Below are 20,593 nucleotides of genomic sequence, written 5' to 3'. Positions count from 1 at the left end.
ACTCAGGTTTGTTAGACTCAACAGACCTGTTTTCACTCTTGTCTCACAAAGGGCACAGTCCTAAGCTCCTTACATATACTCTTCAATTCTCTTTTTTTTTTCCTGCCAAGTTTATTGTATATGTCTCCTTCCTTATCTAACGTGTTCATCGCTTCTAGAACCTAGTACACATGTCCCTGGCACACAGCGAGTAATCTGAATAGTGGGAGAAGTGGGTTGGATGGGTAGATGTATGGATGTGAGTAAAATGGTTGTCTCCTTTTACTGAACTCAACCACAAATCAGATGGTGGTTTTAGCTGATTCTTTTTTAACATGCTTAAACTCAGGTTTCATATGCTTAGCTCAGGGGATGCCATAACAGTCTGTACCTTGGTAAAACCCTGTTTGCCCATTAAATCCACATTTGAAAACATTTTGTTTCAGTTATCTCAAAAAAATTATCAGGGGTTTTTTTTTGGTTAACTTTATTAATGAAAGTTTATGGTTTTCTTTATAGATTCAGCACATGTACCGCTGTGCTCGAGTCCAGGGCCTGGATACCAGCGAGGGGCTACTTCTTTTTGGTAAAGAGCATTTTTATGTGATTGATGGATTTACAATGACAGCAACCAGGGAAATAAGAGATATTGAAACCTTACCTCCAAAGTAAGTAAATAAACGAAGAGATGAAAAGTACAGCTATCTTGAGAATAGCTGTCTATTTACAGAGTTCTGTTTTAATCCAAAAATCGTGTTTGAAGTAATGTTATCTTTCATTTTGTGTGTCATTAAATATTCACAAGGGTAATATGTTACTTCAAGGTAAGAAAACATTTGCCTTATTTATCAAAATGAAAATTAAATAAAATTTATTGTTATGCATTAGTAGCATCACACACCAAGTTCCTTATATTATAATCTGTGTATTTATAAACTTATTCAGAATTTGCAAATTGTTGTTTTTAAATTTTAGTACAGACACAGTTGTAGAGAAAATGCAGGTCACGACACAGTCCTCTAACAAATGTTCATGTCTTCTGGGTGCCCTCGAAACAGCGTGACTAAAGCACAGGCAGGAACTGAGTTTTATCTTCCTTTTCTTCTGCCAGTCCTTTGATGGGATGATAGTGGGGAACAGAAACCCAGAACATAGACAAAGCCAGATGGAAGACAGAAAGCTTGAGGCTTAGGAAGTCAACATGCTCTTCTCTCTCTAACATTTTGAACACCTAACACTGTCGAATATAGACACGGTCTCTGCGGTCCATTCCTAGGAGAGGTTTCAAATACTTCCTGTCAGCAACAGTCGGGGCCATATTATGATGTCCATGGGCCCCTTGCTCCATATAAAAATATTAAAAATTATATTTTGTGATTGTGTTGCTTTAAAGATGAATATATTCATATTATACATTAAACCATTTTCTTCTACCAAAAAGTTCAATTTTTTTCTTCTGATTTAAAAAAAAATTAAAACATTTTCTCAGGCCCCTAAAAGCACAGTACCTGCTGTGCCTGGTAGATAAGTTGGCCCTGATAGTGGGATATTTTAAATTATATTCATCAAACAGGGTTCTTTGTTTACTGAGTAGCTGATACATTTTTCTATTAAACACATTTTTTTTTTTAGAACTCAGTATTTTGTTATATTGTACCCTGCTCCTGTTCATATGTTGAAAATAACACCCTTTGTTGAACAATGAATTTATCTCTTGCTGTGTTTTTGTTTATCTTTTTTTCTCTTGGCTGCCTATAGTATGCATGAGCCAATTATCCCTAGAGGAGCCAGGCAAGGCCCCAGTCAACTCAAGAGAACATGCAGCATTTTTGCATATGAAGATATCAAGGAAGTACATAAAAGGAGGTATCTCCTGCAGGTGAGTTGATTTAGTAGTACTAAACACTTTGTCATCTTCCTTTTTTCAGAGGATATATTATTTTAAAACTCATACTTGCCACTTTATAGGATCCACACTGTCCCTTACAGTATTTCCTTAGATGATTTTATGATAGGCAAACTCATGTCACATGGGTGCACAACTCTGTATAATACATCTCTTTTTTTTTTTTTTAAGCACAGCCTAAAACTTGGGTAATATCTTTATTGTCCATCTTTCCCTATAGCATCCAGATCAACATAATTGTCTTTTAATATAAAAATTGCATCTTCACTATAATTTTCCAATTATCGTTTTATAATTATCTTGCCATTATTCTGTTAAAGATTTTAGAAACAAAACTTAAGAGCACATTGACTCTGTTTATTTTGTAATTTAATCTGCTGGGAATTCATGACTCTAAAAATGTTCTTTAAAAAGTTAACTTCCTCAACATTATAGATACTCATAGTGGAAAAGTTAATATATAACCTTGTTTGTGTTTTTCTTAATGTTTTTCTCTTTGATCATTTCAGCCTATTGCTGTGGAGGTTTTCTCTGGAGATGGACGGAATTATCTCCTTGCTTTTCAGAAAGGAATTAGAAATAAAGTCTATCAAAGGTATTGTTTATTAGGAGTACTTGATAATGCTATCATGGGAGGGGGTGGAAGTGAAACTAGTACCAGATAAGCTAGTTTTTTAAAAGTCTAGGATTTGAGATCAATGAATTAACTTCTTTGAAGAAAATGTTGGTTTCATTTTTGCCAACCTCTTGAAACGTGATTCTTCTAATTAGCTTTTAAAGTGATGCTATTCTGTTGGGAAATACCATTTATCTTTCTGGTCACTATAGTAGATGTCATCAGAAGCTACTTTTACCATTGAGTCCTGTGTCTTTAAATGTAAAAGAATGAGGAAACTGTAGCTTAAAAAAATAATACTTCAGGATCAAAATAGGCTTCTTTCCTATTTACCAAAAAAGAAGACAGTGCCATTCTTTGCATCGCATACATTGCATTGAATGCAGATGAATATTTAGCTGTTAATCACTCTTAGAAATTACATGAGACCTTCTCTGGCCTTGGAAGAGAGGTTGATATCTTCATCCTCAAAAAAGTAGCATAGCCAAATAAAGCAGTTAATCTAACCTAATCAGATTGTACTTTTGGTAAGCTATATTTAAAATTTGCCTTGTAAAAGAAAAAGCAGTATGTATCATGGTGCTCGAAAATATTTCTTTTGGATGTATGAATAATGAGACTTTTATGAACAGATCACAGATATGAGACACCTTCTCTTATTCTTTGAAGGGTGGTATAGATCCTAGCAAGCCCTCTACTAAGGGAAGTTTTATATTTCACGTTACTTCTGTGAGGAATGTCTGATGCCAAGCAACATTGCTTATCATTGCGGTACAGTAATATTACCTGTGAGCACAAGGGGTGAGGGGGTTCTTCAGACAAAGTGCCTGGGGATGATGATTGGTAATCCAAAACTCCTTTCACATGTGGGAAGAGCTAATAAAGTGACTGAAATTTTAGTTATCTGTCTTACTCACTTCTAAAGGCGATGTTGTTTTCAACACGAGGAAACTATTTGCTCTTCATAATTAGCAGCTGTTACAAGGAGATGAGTTTGTCTTTCTCTGAGAAATGTATGTGTATGTGCCAAGTTCAAGGTCCACGTCTATTCTGAGAATTTTCCTGTAACTCTCTTCCACATTTAAAATATTTATGTTGACATTGTGAGCAACTCTGAAAGAGATGTAGAAGTGTCACATAAAGTTACTTACCTTGGATGTATCTTCATTAGTTTAGTGTTGTCCCTGTTCTGTCATTGTTTAGCTATCATTGTTACATGCTGTCATGTGAATATTTGGCTGTTAATCACTCTTCAGGACTTCATTAAGTTGACTCAGTTTCTGTGCATCAGTGTTGCAGGGCTTTTTCTTCCAGTAATATGACAGCATGTTTAAAATCCAGAATGATAGATTTTGCCGTGGCCCTTCATACTTGGCTTTGGAAGCCATCATCTACCCTTTTTTATAACAGAGTATTCCAATTATTGTGTATTCCTTTTGCCTGCTGTTTACTGGATAGTGGAGGGGTAAATGCAGTAGTCGAGTTCTGAACGAATCATCCTTTCTGAGGCTCCCATTAGGTCCTGACTTTGACTTCATTTCCAGTTTTATGCCGTTTTTAAATTTTGCAGGTTTTTGGCTGTCGTGCCATCTCTTACTGACAGTTCAGAGTCAGTGTCTGGGCAACGACCGAACACAAGTGTGGAGCAAGGGTAGGTTGTTTGCTTCTTGCATCATAGTTTAATAGTGAAATTAGGATGGTTTGCATCTGCACAGTATCATTTAATATTTTTAATGAGTGTTTTCCCCTCCTAGTGGTTGCACAAAATGTTTCAAATACTGAAAACTTAAAATGAAAAAGACACGGTATGCATGACACTCCTGTCAGATCAGCACTCACGGTTTGGTGGATTTTCTGAAGTTTTTCAAGCAGCATATAGTCCCATTTGCATCATTGAGTTCATACTCTAAACACAGATTTTTATTCTTCTTCTATGCAGTGTTGTATGTAACTGTTTCCCCCTGCATTTAAAAAATTCTTCAGATGGGCGTCTGGGTGGCTCAGTCGTTAAGTGTCAGCCTTCGGCTCAGGATATGGTCCCAGGGCCCTGGGATTAAGCCCCGCATCAGGCTCCCTGCTTGGCGGGAAGCTTGCTTCTCCCTCTCCCACTCCCCCTGCTTGTGTTCCTGCTCTTGCTATCTCTCTCCCTGTCAAATAAGTAAATAAAATCTTCAAAAAAAAAAAAAAATTCTTCAGAAATATTACTTTTACTTACTACCTATTCATGGTATGTATAAAGCATTCTCTTATTTTTGGATACTTCACATTTGTCAGGTTTCCTTGTTCTAATTACACAAGTGTGATTGCTCATTATTTTTTTAGGGTAAAATCTCCTTAGTGAAAAAAAGATATGAATTTTAAGGCTTTTGATAAACAAAACCAACTTGATTTCCATAAAATTATACGTATCTATATTCCACCACTAGTGGATAAGTTTACTTATCTCAGTAGATGCTTGTCTGCTTTTTCTATTTATCTTTTCATTTTTACTGATTTTATGAGATGCTTTCTCAATTTTTAAATGTGCATTTCTTTTAGCAATCTTGAGCACTGTATATGTTTGTTAGCCACTTAAAATCCTCATTTGTGAATTATCCATAACTTCACCTATTTTTTTCCTGAGTTCTTTTTTGGTGGTGGTGGTGATGGTGGTTTGACTTTCTTTTTTAATTGAAATATAACTGACATATAATTATAGTAGTTTCAGGTATACAACATAATGATATGATATTTGTGTAATTGAGAAATGATCACCACAATAAGTCTACTTGACATCTCTGAGTTCTTACTATCAATTTGTATGGGAGGTTTTATAATAATGTATTACTACCCCTTTGCTTGTTATATTTGTTGCAAATTGCCCAGTTTTCTCTTAATTTTTTTTTAAGATTTCATTTATTTATTTGACAGAGAGAGACACAGTGAGAGAGGGAACACAAGCAGGGGGAGTGGGAAAGAGAGAAGCAGGCAGGGAGCCCGATGCGGGGCTCAATCCCAGGACCCTGAGATCATGACCTGAACTGAAGGCAGATGCTTAACAACTGAGCCAACCAGACGCCCCTTAATTTTGTTTTTAACATTTAAATTTAAACTTTTGTTTTTATGTGCTCAAACCTAGCAGTGGTTCCTTTACGCTCATTTCATCTGCATTTAATCTTAGAAAGTCCTTCTGGATGATACAGCCATTTCAAGAATCCATTTATAGTCACTCAGGAACTGGTAGCCATTTATAATTCATTGGAAATGAAGCAGTGCTTTTGGGCTACAAATGATTGCAACATGCAAGAAAGTCACTTAAAACTTCACTAGGGATTCTGTCATTTGTAAATAAAATTTGATTCTAGTCTGTGCATCTAACTATACTAAATGTGTGTATTTCTCTTTTAAATTGTTGCTTTACTTTTTTTTTTAGCTGAGGTTTAGCAAATACAAATGCTAAATATGTGCTTTTGTTAACTTCAGAACATGTTCTGCTCCTAATCATTTGTGTTGTTGTTAAGATAAATAACAGGAAATAAAAGGTCCCCTTACAGCACATTGAGCCTTTTTTTTCTACTTGTAATTAAGTTTGCCAGTATTTTCACCTGCTTAAATAATCTTCAACTTTTTATTTCATCGTTCTTGCTACTTTCTGTGCTGAGTTGGCAATTCTTACTTAAAGATCTGTTAAAAGCTCGAAGGCAAGAAGCAGAAATTCATTTCCACTTAATCTTTTCAATTGTTCCCTTTCTTATAAAGTTGAGGATTCGACATAGCTCTTTTTATAGGGAGAGTTCCTGTACATTCAGTTTGCCTGATGGGAAGAACTTACCTAGAAATGGAAAGTGTTACCTGTACTATTGAGCCAGAAATGTTTAAGAACTAAGGTTTACAGATCTGTTGATTTCCTTTCAGACAGTAAAATACATAGTTCAGTGCTTTCCTGTGGGTTCAGTGACCAAGTCACAATCTTCAAATCATTAATTACCAATACTATAAAGCAGTTAAACCTCAAGAAGGGTTTGATAGCATTCTAGGAACATCTAATATCTGAAAAAGTTCATAATTTCAAATGACCTGAACAGCAATGACTTTCCTCTCATAAAATATTCATACTTTTATTCGCTCTCCAACATCTCTTTTAGGAAATGTGCTATGTATACTATTTCAGTTATTCCAATTTAATGTCTTTGAATTTGTTTCTGTATAGATCATTGTAAAAGGTAGACAGTTGGACTAGATCATTGTTTTTCAAACTCTTGCTATAACCCATAGTAAAAAATAGACTTTATAGTGCATCCCAGGACCCACAAACTGAGTTACAAATACTAACACAGAAGTGACTGGGAATACTTTCCCTTACTGTACGTGATGCCTTCCAGTGTTCTCTGTTTTCTTCAGTTTAGTTCCATGTCATTTCATATTTCAAAATGTTGATTACACTAAACTGACTTCGTGACCCATTTATAATAGGTCTTCCATAGTTTGAAAAATTCCTGGACCAGATGATTTAAATTTTCAACTTGATTATTACTCAGATTTAAAATTATATCACCTAAAATTTAATTATTTCTTGTTTTTAGATCTGGGTTGCTTAGCACTTTGGTTGGAGAGAAGTCTGTGACTCAAAGATGGGAGGTAGGCTTAATGAACATATAAGCTTCATTCATAATTTGTAGTTAAATGGTATAAGTCATACAGTTAAAAGCACTCCAACAATCTATAAAATACATACATTAAAAAAAACTTTGTTTTTTGTTCTTTTTGGGAAAAACAAGTGTTTTATTGTTATGAAATCTGCAAGAAAGAAACTTTTACGTCATTTTGCATTTAAAAATTTTTTCAAGTGAACACAATAGAAATAATGGTCCTGAAATGAATCTTTATCTTTTCCAAGAGAGGTGAAATCAGCAACTTCCAGTATTTGATGCACTTGAACACTTTGGCTGGCAGATCGTATAATGATCTCATGCAGTATCCTGTCTTCCCCTGGATCCTTGCAGATTACGACTCAGAGGTAAATCTCAAATCATTTTGTGTAAGTGGAACACATTTGCAAAAGTAATTAAGAGGTACTTAACTTGCTCCAATGTTTAATTTGCTTTATAATTTATAATTTAATTGATAATATAATTTATAATTTTTATAATTTCAAGTCCTCAACCGGCACTTATTACAAGAAGATGAGAAGAGTTTTAGCTTGGACTTGTACAAAGTTTAAGTCATTGACCAATTTTTTAGCTATTTATTCATAATATCTGTTTGGTTTTCTTAAGTGCTAGTTAATTTGTATCCCCTGCTGGGTGTCGCCTCTATCCTCTGCACTGCAGCCAGTTTCAGAAACACTAACATAATTGAGTCATCACTGTTTAAAATTATTCAGTGAATGGTCATCACAATTTGGAGAGAATTTAGAAACCTCAGCACAGTACCCTTCACAAAGTAGCTCCTACATGTATATCCCTTGAGCGCAAAGACAATCCCATATCTCTAAATTCCCAAACAATAGAATGGTGCCTGGTACTTAGCATACAATTTAATTTTTGTTGAATTAACCAAAAAAGTATTAATGAGGGATTTTGCATATAGATTTTGAGCAGACAAATGTACGGACTTGACTTATATTCATGGATGTGGATTCCTTTAAAGTACAAGTTTGGCTGTCGTGATGCCCTTTAAAAGGACACATTAAATATCCCCCTGGTACATATTTCAGATTTTTACTTTGAAAACCCCAGGTGGTAAATTTGGTTCTCTTTTAATTAATTAAATTTGGTTCTCTATATGAATTAGGTCAGTTAGAAATGAACTTTTAAAATAATCCGTGGTAGATAGACTGAAAGATTCCATCTCACTTGGAAGTCACGTGGTCTGGTATGATGTCTTTCAGAGGTGAATGAGTTACCAAGTGCTCTAGTTCATTTCACTTCCTGATCACCTCTCAGAAGAGAACACTCAGAAGTGAAGTTGGGGTGAAATGGGGGAGGAGAGGAAGAGAAAAGAAAGGAGATTTGGTGCTCCAGTTACGGGGGTGATGGAGGATAAAGATGAATTCCAGGCTTTTGTGTCGAGTCCCCTGCTGTGTCCTCGCCAAGACAGGGAAGGATTTTCTCTTATTCCTCATCTCCAGCCTGGATCCTGAGTGTCTTCTGTGAATACTTAATTCAACCAAACTGGTTGTCTTCAGACTGAACCAGTTAACAAACTGCCATGTCCCTATCTGTAAAATATGGATAACCAGTAGGTACATAGCATTGTTGTGGAGCCCTGTTCTGCCAGTGTGACAGACATTTATAAATCATCATCTGCTCTAACCACTGTACCTATGTTGGCGAGAACGAGAGGTGTATAGTAATTTGGAATTGGATTTCATTTTATATTTTAGGAGGTAGATCTTACTAATCCCAAGACATTTAGAAACCTGGCTAAGCCAATGGGAGCACAGACAGATGAACGATTAGCTCAATATAAGAAGCGGTATAAAGACTGGGAAGATCCTAATGGTAAGTAGCTTGTCTTGTCATTGGACTTTGTACTCAGTTTCAAACATAAGCCATTATTTTAGTGGTCTGACATCCCTGTATCTTTCCCCAAATTGCTTATGTATTATTACATCTGTATAAGTTATATATTCACACATATATACAGCTATCAGATTTTGCATGCCAACTGATGGCCATGCTTAGAAGGCATGTTTTAGATGGCTTATCAGGTACTGGCAGAAAACTAAGTGTCTGTTTTGTGTAGGTCAGAAATTTCCCATTAGATAACCTGCCTTTGTCTCTAATCATGTTTAAGCCAGGAACTACAGTTTCCTTAATTAAACTTTTTATTTTATTGAGGCACTTTTTGGAATCCTTTTGCTTTAAAAATAATAATAGTATAATAATAGATAACCTAAAACTACACTTATTCTTTATTATGTTTAATGTTTTGTTTTGTTTTAAAAGACTTATTTGGGAGAGAACACGTGTGCATGCATGCACATGCGTGTGCGAGCTGGGGAGAGGCAGAGAAGGGGAGAGAATCTTAAATAGACTCTGCACTGAGCACAGAGCCCGATGTAGGGCTCAGTCTCCCAACTATGAGATCACAACCTGAGCCGAAACCAAGAGTCGGGTGCTTAACCAACTTCACCACCAAGGCGCCCCTGTTATGTTTAATGTTTATCATGTGTTGCCCCCCACCTCAGCAAATGGGTGAAACAAAGGAAAAAAAAAAAAAAAAGAAAAACTGAGCCTAAGCCTAACAGTATTCCCTGTGTGGACCCTTCTTTTCCTGCCAAGGAGAGTATGTAATAACTATTGCATAATATTCATAGACAATAGTTTATAGAAATAGATCATTGCAAAGCCAGAACCTCATAAAAAGGAGCTGTAAGTCAATATCCTGCTTTAGTGGAAGGTGGTTTGCTATTAAGGCTTATCTATTACAGTAAACCTCAAACCATGGATTGCTAGATGGGCTAAGTTTGTGGGGAAAGGCACTGAGTTATACTCAGTGTGGATTACTGCCAGATATGTAAGTGAGGGGTAGTGGTGCCATAATGTTCTCATGCTACAAACACCAATACCGGTTGTGTTAGTGTTACAGTTATCACGTGTGTTAGCATTTTCAAGCCTATTAGTACCAGTTTTATTTTTCACATTTACTCTTTTGTTTTCAATTATGCTTTAATTTTTTTGAACAGGAGAAACTCCAGCCTACCATTATGGGACCCACTATTCATCTGCAATGATTGTGGCTTCGTACTTAGTAAGGATGGAGCCTTTCACACAGATATTCTTAAGGCTGCAGGTAAAATTCTGAATTTAGTATTTTTCTATTTTATTCATTCTTTCTATTTAAAATTGTTGCTCTTTAAAAAAAAAAAAATGATGTTATCTTGCCTTACAAGAAGCCCTGGGAAGTTTTAGTCACAAAAAGTAGTCAAACATAATTCAAATGGAATTTCACTGGATCAAAATTGATGAGTAAACTAGAATTTGTTTATACTAAACAAGAGCCAGGGTCCTTTAGTCAAAGAAGCAAGTACCATGTGCTTTCCAACCAGGTATATGGAATTCAGCCTTAACTAAGGTTTAAATTAGCAACAAATATTTTAAAAAGAGTGATACAGTCTAGCTCATTTGCTATCTTCTTCATTATAATTGCTTTTCTCCACATTCTCTTTCATTTATTCAGCAAATATTTACGGAATACCTATTATGTACCAGGCACTGTTCTAAGTACATGGAAGATATCCATGAATAAAGACAAAAGTCCTGCTTTGTAGCACTTATATATCTTAGTTGAGGGAAACAGACAAGAATAATAAATAATACATCTTAAAGTATTTTAGAATATAATACATGCTGTCAGAAAGTAGAGCTCAGGGAAGGGAGGCTGGGACGTGCAAGGGAGTGGGAGGTAGAGGAGGGGGCAGTACAGTTTCACGTAGAGTGGAAAAGGTGGCATGTGAGCAAAAACTTGAAGGAAGTGAGGCAGTTACTCATGCGGATAATCTGGAGAAAGTGTGTTCCAGGCAGAGGGAACAGTCCATGCGAAGGCCCCAAGTCAAGCATGTGCCCGAGATGTTTTAGGAAGAGTAAGGAGGCCACTGTGTCTGGAGCAGAGTAAGTGGAGGGGAACTTCACAGAGGATGACATCAAAGAGGTAACGGGCCAGATTGTGGCAGGTTTAGCGGGGCATTGTATGGACTTTGGCATCTTCCTGCAGGGAGCTTCAGCATAAAAACAGATATACTGTGTCCACTGAAAACACAGCAATAGGGAGTTTGACTGAGGAAGGTGTGTTATATCCTTGAGGCTGTGTAAGAAATCCCTTTTCTATTTGAATTCATTACATCTGTAACTTTTTGATCACTTTCTTAGTTTTTCACCTAATTCTTAGCAGTGTGAGAACTTGAATGTCATGTTAATTTATAAAATCAGTCAAGCATATATATAACTTGAATATTTCCAACTGTAGATGGCTACATTAGAATCATGGTTTTTTGTTTGTTTTAGGCAAGCATCATGAGACTGTGGAAGAATTCATATTTCCTTATATTCTTGTCCTCTCGCTAAAAACCAGTTTTTTAATGACTTTTAAAAGTCTTTGTATTTGGATTTCACTTTGATTACAAAATACATGCATTAAGCACTCTTTGTCAGAAATACCCCCAAAAGAATTTTCTTTTTGTGATTATTTAAGATTTTGTGTGTTTGACGTAGGATGGTGGGAAATGGAATTGTCACCAAATGTATGTATTTGGGTTTTTCGAGCCTGTGAGCTTGACAGAAGCCGTGAGGTGGGGATGGCGCTCTAACAGGGCGGTGCCTTCTCCTTCTGCCCACAGGGAGGCCACTTCGACCTGGCTGACCGGATGTTCCACAGTGTACGTGAGGCCTGGTATTCAGCATCAAAGCACAACATGGCAGATGTAAAAGAACTTATCCCCGAATTTTTTTACTTACCAGAATTCCTGTTCAATTCCAACAACTTTGATCTAGGTATGTACAGCTGTGGCGCTGTCTTAGGAACATTAACCTGGAAAGGACCAATAGAAATGTCACTTTCCTGAATATTGTCTGCAGTACATACTGACAAGGAAAGACTTCATTGTGGTTTGAGCAGCTGTTATTTACTGTAATTGGGTGTGTGGGAGTAAATATAAAAAGAAAAATAGATTTATGCCCCAAATAGCTGTTTCAAATGTGGAGTCTTGGAAAAATTTTAAAATTGACACAGATTGCATCTAATGGTCAGAATATTGTGATTTCAGTAAAAACAAAGGGGAGGTGAAAATGTATTTAAAAATCATTACAGTTCAAATTAATAGCCAAAAATGATATATCCACATTTTTCACGTATTGGGTTTTTTTTTTTGAAGATTTTTTGTTTATTCATTTGAGAGAGAGAGAGAGAGACAGAAAGGGAGAAGCAGACTCCCCATTGAGCTGGGAGCCCGATGTGGGGCCCAATCCCAGGAACTGGAGATCTCGACCTGAGCTGAAGGTAGACGCTTAACCATCTGAGCTACCCAGGCACCCCTCATGTATTGTTTTAATCTCACGTATTGCCTGAGGCATTCTCAGGTTGCATGCTAATATGTTCTAAAATTAGAATTTTAGAATAAGTTAATTCCTCTTCTTTATCCTGTTAGGGTAGTATTATCTAGAAAAACAGAAACAAATCAGTAGTCCTAAAAAGGAGAGAAATTTCATCAGTACTCTGCTCTCTTTGTATAATTCAGCAGTTACAGGAAATAGATTTGATTTTGGCTCCAGTTTCTCAGAACATAGTTTGCTGATCTAGGTTTCTATTTCTTTTAAAACATATCAGAATTTCATTGTTTCCACTTCAGAATGTTCCTGCCAGGTTTTGTCCTATTTTCATATATTTTTCATACCTCATATCATATTGAAGAGTTCAACGTCTAAATCATTACTATCTCAAAGTTTTGTTAACAGAAAATTTAGGGAAATGTTCATATCCGATACATCTAAGTGTTTTTTCTTTTTAAAAATAGTTTTTGTTAATTGTCCACTGGCAGTTCTAACCTCATAAAATTATAGCTCCAAGTCTAATGGCAAAGATAATAAGACTCCCTTAATAGCCCCAGCAAAAGACCTGTGAGTGAGTCTCGTTACCTGTGATCAGGCCTGGAGCTCACCTTTGAGCAACTAAAAACACCAAGTTCTGGGCCTTGGAGTTGTAGGGGAAATGGCTCCTTAAAGGAATAGAATAGATGGTGAACAGAGAAAAACAGCACATGCCTACACAGCATTTGAATATGGATGCACATTGGTGTTTTACTCTGTTCACTTACAAATCACTTTTGGAGAATGCTGCTCTCTTCCCTGGGGGCACCACTTTCAAAGAGAAAAATAGGCACAGGAAGAGCCCCAATCTTTCAGAAATACAGAGTTATACTAATATGTGTTGCAAAAATGTTTTAGTCCAAACCACTTACAAACCGAACTAAATTATCTAGTTTTAAATAAGTAAATTAAGAAAGGGTCATGTATTTTTATCATGCTCATCTTCATAATAAATCATCTTCTTTCCATGAAATCACACACTTTAAAAAACATGATTTGCATATAAGAGCTAAAGCTATAAAAAAAAGCTAAAGTGGTAAAACTCTTAGAAGAAAACATAAATCTCCGTGATCTTGTATTTGCTGATGCATTCTTAGGTAGGATATCAACCGCACAAGCATCAACAACAAAAAGGATGACTTGGACTTGATCAAAATGTAAAACTTCTGTATCCAAGAGCATTATGAAGAAGGTAAAAAGAACACCTACAGAATGGGAGAAAATATTTGCAAGTGCTATATATCTCATAAGGATTTAGTGTCCAGAATATAAAGAACTCTTAAAACTCAACAGCAAGAAGATAATCCAATTAAAAAATGGACCAATGACCCAAGTAAACATTTCTCCAAAGAAGTTATACAAATGACCAGTAAGCACATGAAAAGATGCTCAACATCATTGTTCATTAGGGAAATGCCAGTGAAAATCACAATGAGGTACCACTTCATATCCACTAGGATAGCTGTGGTCAAAACAAAAAACCACAGCAACAGAAAAGAGCAAGAGCTGATGAGGGTGTGGAGAGAGTAGGAGCTTCATGCACTGCTAGTGGGGATGTAACATGGCTCAGCAGCTGTGGAAGACAGCTTGGTGGCATCTCAAAAGTTAAAAATAGAATCACCGTATGACCCAGCAGTTCCACCCTGAGGTCTGTGTCTGAAAGAACTGAAGACCGGGACTCAAGCAAAGTACATATCCACACCTGTTCATAGCAGCATTATGCACAGTAGCCAAGTGTAGAAGCAGGCCACATGTCTATCAATGAATAAACAGATTGTGGAATGTACGTACAATGGAATGTCATTCAGCCATGGAAAAGTATGAATTACTGATACATGCTATAACATGGATGGACCTCAGAAACATTATGCTAAGTTAAAGAAGCCAGACACAAAAGATGGCATAATTTATGATTCTATTATATGAAATATCCAGCACAGGTCACTCTATAGACACAGAACACAAATTGGTGGTTACCCAGGGACAGGGGGGCAGGAGGAGTGGGGAACCACTGCTTAATGGGTACAAGATTTTCCTGTGGGGTGATGAAAATGTTTTAGGGGTAGATAGAGGTGGTGGCCGCACAAAATTGTGAATGTACTAAATGCCACTGAATTGTTCATTTTAACATGGCTAATTTTGTGTTAGGTAAGTTTCACTTCAATTACCAAAAAAAAAAGAAACGAAAAACCCCAAAATACTATTTATTATCTTTACTGTCTTTAAATGATGTAAAACAAAGAGCACTTGGGTTTTTTCCCTGGCTCTTGGATGAGTTACGTCGTCTTATGTTATACCCTTGGATGTAGATCTACATGGAGGGGAGCTGCAGAGTACCAGAATCAGATGAAGAGTATACTGCACAATGTTCCCTTTGAATTTTAAAATTGCAGATAGTACAGGTGAAATAAAATTGCATAAATTTTTGGGATGATAAGCATATTTTTTGAAAAGTATATTTTAAGTCTGGGGACTTGGGTGGTATTTCAAGGGGAGTGGACTGAGAATAATGAGGGGGAGGGGTGGTAATAACTTGATTGTTTCATTTTTTCTTAAGTCATATGGTAATTTTTCCAGCCAAGTCAAGACAGTCCTTTAAACAATAAACTGATTTTTGTGTTTCTCACTTCATATCATATTGTCAATAAGCCATCAAATAACAGTGACAAGAACAAGATTGTTTCTGTGGGAAATATTTTTATTGGCCCTCACTTGAAACTGCCTTTGTGTTCTAGAATTTGAACAATTGTAGTTCTCTGAAAATGTCTAATATAACTGTTTATCTAACCAACTGCTGTTGAGCTAGTGAGTCAACATTACTATTCATAGAGTCATTTTTTACACTGATCATCTGACTTGTAGCTAGGAAAACTATAAGCTAAAGTTAACTTCTTGGTCTTTACTTCCAAAAAATGAAAAGACAGGACCTGTTTCCTGAGATGCCAGTCCCGTTTAATATTTTTATTATGGGGGTAGATTTTATAGTAAACACTTTAATATTTTTCAAATTATCTAGCTATGACTTAAATTAACAGTTTCCATGGAATAAATATCACTTGGTATGCATTTTTCGTTTCTGCCAGGAAGCCCCATAGTTTTTCCAGATGTTTTTTTTTCTGTTAAATGATGTACTAACAGCAAAAAGTTACACTTCAGATTTTATTTTTTTAATGAGAATCCCTTACAGCAAAATACATGTCAGTTCTACAGAGCTCTCTCAAGAGTTTAAGAATCAGAAATAGGAGAAGCCACATGTATTGCAAATGTTTCTGGAAGACTGGTATTCTAATTTCCTCTTTAGCAAAGAGAACACTCAAACTCCTCGGTGACTGAGAAGTCAGGTATTCCTTCAGTAACCTCCTTCATGCGAGAGGCAAAATTTTGTCAAAACATTAAGACAAAAAATTCAGTACTGGTTCGCTACTGATGACTCACCAAGCTCTGAGCATTCAGGAAAAGCCCAAACAAAAGAAGATTTGAGAGAAATTGCTAATGATCTTCCAAATGCACAGTCCTAAGGGGATTGAATTTGAGCTTTTTTTCCAAACTCAAAACAGTAGCCTCACTAAATGTTTCGTTAAAAAGGAGTCCTGTGGTCAGTTAAATTTCAGGAATGTTGTGTCTAATATCCCTCCTAGAGAAGGGCTGTGCCTCTGCGGAGTCTTGCAGGAAGAAACATGTTTAACTTTGGGTAACTCAGCATTTTCTGAAGTCATTTGACAGGGTGGGTCCCTCAGTTTTGCTAATGCTTAATGATCTCTCTGAGGGAATTCTCTAAGGAGCAGACCTAGGGAAATATCAGAGTAGATGATCTCAGAGGGTCCTTTCTGGTAGTAAAATTTCATAGTTCTGATAACGAATCTAACCCACTATTTCTCTGTTATTTTAATGTAAAGTTACTATTTATCCCATCTTTCATTTTCTTTTTTAATTTATCTAATTGCACAGGCTGTAAACAAAATGGCACCAAGCTTGGAGATGTTATCCTTCCACCATGGGCAAAAGGGGACCCACGGGAATTCATCAGAGTCCACCGTGAGGTAATGGGAGCGCCCTTTGCCATTGAATTTGAATTTCATTGGGTTCATTGACCACAATACAAAGAGAGGACCTTGAACAAGATAGCACCCATTTGTTCAAATTACAGATACTGTTCTTATGATTTTTGGTTGTTTTAGTTCCTTGTGATCACTGGCCAATTGTTTTTGCTTTCTGAGCAAGTCATAAAAGTCAGCCTGTGACTGAACGTGTGTTTTGAAATTACAGGCTTTGGAATGTGATTACGTGAGTGCCCATCTGCATGAGTGGATTGACTTAATCTTTGGCTATAAACAGCAAGGTCCTGCTGCAGTAGAAGCTGTAAATGTCTTCCACCATCTTTTTTATGAGGGTCAAGTGGATATCTACAACATAAATGACCCACTAAAGGAGACAGCCACCATAGGGTTCATTAATAACTTTGGTCAGATCCCTAAACAGGTATGGATGTTCTTATCTTGATGCTCTGTTTCATTTTTTTAAACTCTAATATCGCTATAGATGGTGCATGACCATATAATAAGTTTAGGCTAAGTTTTTATTGAAGAGCCATGCCACCCAATAGGTTCAGTAGGCTCCAAGATTATTGCTTTCTCCTCCCTTTTGCAGTCCAGGTAAATAGAAACGTTGTTCAAAGAGAATTTCCTCTCACAGATGAGTTCAGGGAGCGCTTTCCTGTGTCTGCGTAAGACCTGCAATCAGGGAAGAAGATGGGGTCTCGGGGGCCATAGCACACAGAGATGGGGTTTTGTCCCAAGGCCAGTAGGAAGCCAGTGCTGACTTTGAGCAAAGAAATGGCATAGTCATATTTAGACTTTATTTTTTACTTATTTGTTTATTTATTATGATTTTATTTTTAAGTAACCTCTACACCCAGCATGGGGCTTGAACTTAGAACCCCGAGATCAAGAGTCGCATGCTATACTGACTGAGCCAGACAGGTGCCCCCATAGTTAGACTTTTTTTAAAGATTTTATTTATTTATTTGACAGAGAGAGAATGAGAGAGAGTGAGCGCACAAGCCAGGGGAGAGGCAGAGGGAGAAGCAGGATCCCCGCCGAGCAGGGAGCTCAATGTGGGGCTTGATCCCAGGACCCTGGGATCATGACCTGAGCCAAAGGCAGACGCTTAACCACCTGAGCCACTGAGGTGCCTCCATATATAGACTTTAAAGATCGTTCTGTCCATGTGCATTAACTAACTGGAATGAAAATAAAAACTGAAAAAATAAAGATCATTCTGTCCATAGTCTCATACACGCACACACCATAGGGGAACCAAGTTAGGAGCAGAATACCACCTCAGAAGCACTTAATAATAGTCGAGGGAACAGATAGTGGTGATCTGGATTAGATTAGTGATGCAGGTATGATGCGTGCTCTGGTAGGAGAGTGCATGCCGTGGGAATGCCTAGAACCAGCCCTGCACTAGCTGCTCTAACCACCATCTGGAACCTGAACAGAAAAACCAGGAATGCAGCCACTCAGCACCCACGCGCTGTAGATCTCTCACCTTCACGATGAGCGAAGCCTTGTTAAGAGACTTCATGCTGTCTCTTCTCCCCGTCCTCAGAGCACAGCAGGAGGGTGTGATTCGCCAGGAGGAACCAGCCCTGTGGGAAAGGCACACTCTGCTGGCCATTCAAACCACCTACTTTCCCAAATGCCCCGGGTCTGCACTTTGGCCCAGACATCCTTCTCTGTTCCTGCCTCAGATACCTCTCTTGGGCTCCCTTTTTGTACATTAACCAGTTTGGACGTTTCCAGGGTTGATGGTTGGGAACAGTCAGAACAACGGCACTTCTTCATACGACAGACAGCAGAAGGGCCTGTAACTGCACCACTCACAGCGTAGTCTGATCCTCCAACCGAGTAACTGTGTTTACTTTTAGAGAGGGGGTGCAGAGGGAGAGGGAGAAAGAGAGCCCCAAGCAGGCTCCATGCCCAGCCCGATGCAGGGCTCGATCCCACAACCCCAAGACCAAGACCTGAGCCAAAAACCAAGTCGGACGCCTCACTAAGCCACCCAGGCGCCCCAGAACTGTGTTTACTTTTAAAGTGAAATGTTTATTGATAAACTCTGATCGCAGCTGAAGAATTGTAGTTAAACCTTTCCTTTTCTCTGAGGGTTACAGGGGCAATAACTGTGTTTCATACCCTCTGAGAAATATTCTGAACGAAAAAATCAAGGCACATGTACTGTCACAGGATTTTAGTCCCTTTTGAGTTTAAGAGGTGGACAGCCTGGGAACTAAAGTTTGAATATTCCTCAGACATTCCAGTGACTGATAAGAGTCCTTCGAAGTACGCCATCCTAGAAAATCTAGGTTTTATGGTCAGCATATCCATACATTGTTATATACCCTGACCTGGCGAGGTGCTCTATCCTTGGGTCCTCTTAAAAGTTCTTCAGCAGGGGTGCCTGGATGGCTCAGTCGGTTAAGTGTCTGCTCAGGTCATGATCCCAGGGTCCTAGGATCGAGCCCCACGTGGGGCTCCCTGCTCAACGGGGGAGTCTGCTTCTCCTTCTCCCGCTGCCTGCCACTCTGCCCACTTGTGCTGTCTCTCAATGTCAAATAAATAAATAAAATCTTAAAAAAAAGAACTTATTAATGTGATATCTGTATTAAAAAAAAAGTTCTTCAGCAAATGTCCATTCATGAACATGCTTTAAAGTAGGGGAGTCTTTTTATACAACTACAGAGTCTGTGTCATTTGGAGAAAATAACAGAACCCTGATATATGTAGATAAGATAGGAACAAGGTGTTTAAATGTTTGGATGCCTAAAATATCTTTCTCTTTACAAAGAATTTTTTTCTATTTTTTCTTCTGGAAATACAGAATGTCACATTCACAAAGTGCGAAGGTTTTCTAGTCATTTTAAATCTCATTTTATCTAAGATTTTCCAGATATCTTCCTCAGATAAGTTTTCTAACAGAAATGGCTCTATGCCTATTTTGAAGATCTACAGTATTTAAAAAATAGTCATCTTACATGACTATCTTCTTTTTTTCCCCTTACAGCATTGCAAAGTAAAAAGAAGGCAACAGTGTTCATACTTTCAACAAATTAGTGGCATCTAAAAGACGCCAAAATGATGTCATGTTGAAAGGCCATGTTGAAGCCAGAAATAACTCAGAATGTCAGTCTGCCCTCAGTGGTACAGAATGGTATCGGGCTGTAAAGGATTGGTTACCTTTTAAAATCATTGGAAAATAATTGTGGATCAGCTATAGTTTGAGTAGATTCATTTACCCCTGAAAAGTTAAGTCGGAGTAGTGTAGAGCATGGTGGTAACCCAGGCTTTTAAAAAAAGTATCATGGTCCCGTCCCTGCTTGCAAGATGGGAGACCTCCAACCTCCTTCTGAGCCTCCTTAAAGGTTCTTTCCTCAAATGGAAGGCGTGATAATGTAGTGCCTAGTGGTCCTTGTGAAGTGTAAGTGAAACAAAAACATAATAGCTGGCATTTAGAGGACTCAATAAATGTTAGCTTTCATTGTAAAATGTGTCATCCTCTCTCCCAGTTATTTAAGAAACCTCATCCACCAAAGCGAGTGAGGAGCCGACTGAACGGAGACAGTACGGGCGCCTCTGCCCCCCCGGGGTCTACAAGTGACAAGATCTTTTTCCATCACCTGGACAACTTGAGGCCTTCTCTAACGCCTGTAAAAGGTGAGGTGACAGGAAGTCAAGCTGTGCTTCATGATTCTGTGGGCGTAGTTAATAATCCTAGTTTAGCAGTAACACGTGTGCCTTTCAACATTAGTGTCCTTTGTAATAAGTGCTATACTTTCTATCACCAAATACTTGTTAGATTTTCCTCTTTTCCTTTTGATTTGGTTTGGTTTGGGGTTTTTTGGCCTGTTGGATTTTTTTCATCAAAAAGAGCCAAACAGGTTTCTCCTCCTGCTAAGACAGCAAAAACTCTAATATACCAAATCTTGTAGCTCAACATTATATTATATATGTAGAAAAACCTTTGTAATCT

At 37.5% G+C, this 20,593-nt stretch overlaps 1 protein-coding gene across 5 annotated transcripts in view; it reads left to right on the top strand.

The window, feature by feature from the left end:
- Nucleotides 1–20,593, top strand: part of WDFY3 (WD repeat and FYVE domain containing 3) — a 237,613-nt gene that overhangs the window by 201,412 nt on the left and 15,608 nt on the right. For 4 of the 5 annotated variants that reach the window (XM_025887611.2, XM_073891880.1, XM_073891881.1 and 1 more), the window contains 12 exons: nucleotides 499–647; nucleotides 1,738–1,858; nucleotides 2,395–2,480; nucleotides 4,072–4,152; nucleotides 7,064–7,118; nucleotides 7,378–7,497; nucleotides 8,866–8,983; nucleotides 10,171–10,277; nucleotides 11,821–11,974; nucleotides 16,514–16,605; nucleotides 16,832–17,044; nucleotides 20,130–20,277. In XM_025887611.2, coding sequence (XP_025743396.1) covers nucleotides 499–647; nucleotides 1,738–1,858; nucleotides 2,395–2,480; nucleotides 4,072–4,152; nucleotides 7,064–7,118; nucleotides 7,378–7,497; nucleotides 8,866–8,983; nucleotides 10,171–10,277; nucleotides 11,821–11,974; nucleotides 16,514–16,605; nucleotides 16,832–17,044; nucleotides 20,130–20,277 — 1,444 coding nt within the window. The remainder of the gene's footprint in view (nucleotides 1–498; nucleotides 648–1,737; nucleotides 1,859–2,394; nucleotides 2,481–4,071; nucleotides 4,153–7,063; nucleotides 7,119–7,377; nucleotides 7,498–8,865; nucleotides 8,984–10,170; nucleotides 10,278–11,820; nucleotides 11,975–16,513; nucleotides 16,606–16,831; nucleotides 17,045–20,129; nucleotides 20,278–20,593) is intronic. The other variant, XM_073891882.1, reaches the window with a different exon arrangement.

Source organism: Callorhinus ursinus, unplaced genomic scaffold (assembly GCF_003265705.2).
Source record: "Callorhinus ursinus isolate GAN/ISIS: 27379988/994484 unplaced genomic scaffold, GSC_fseal_2.0 scaffold4, whole genome shotgun sequence".
In the NCBI taxonomy this organism is placed as follows: Eukaryota; Metazoa; Chordata; class Mammalia; order Carnivora; family Otariidae; genus Callorhinus; species Callorhinus ursinus.
This window is presented reverse-complemented; position numbering and strand designations above follow the sequence as displayed.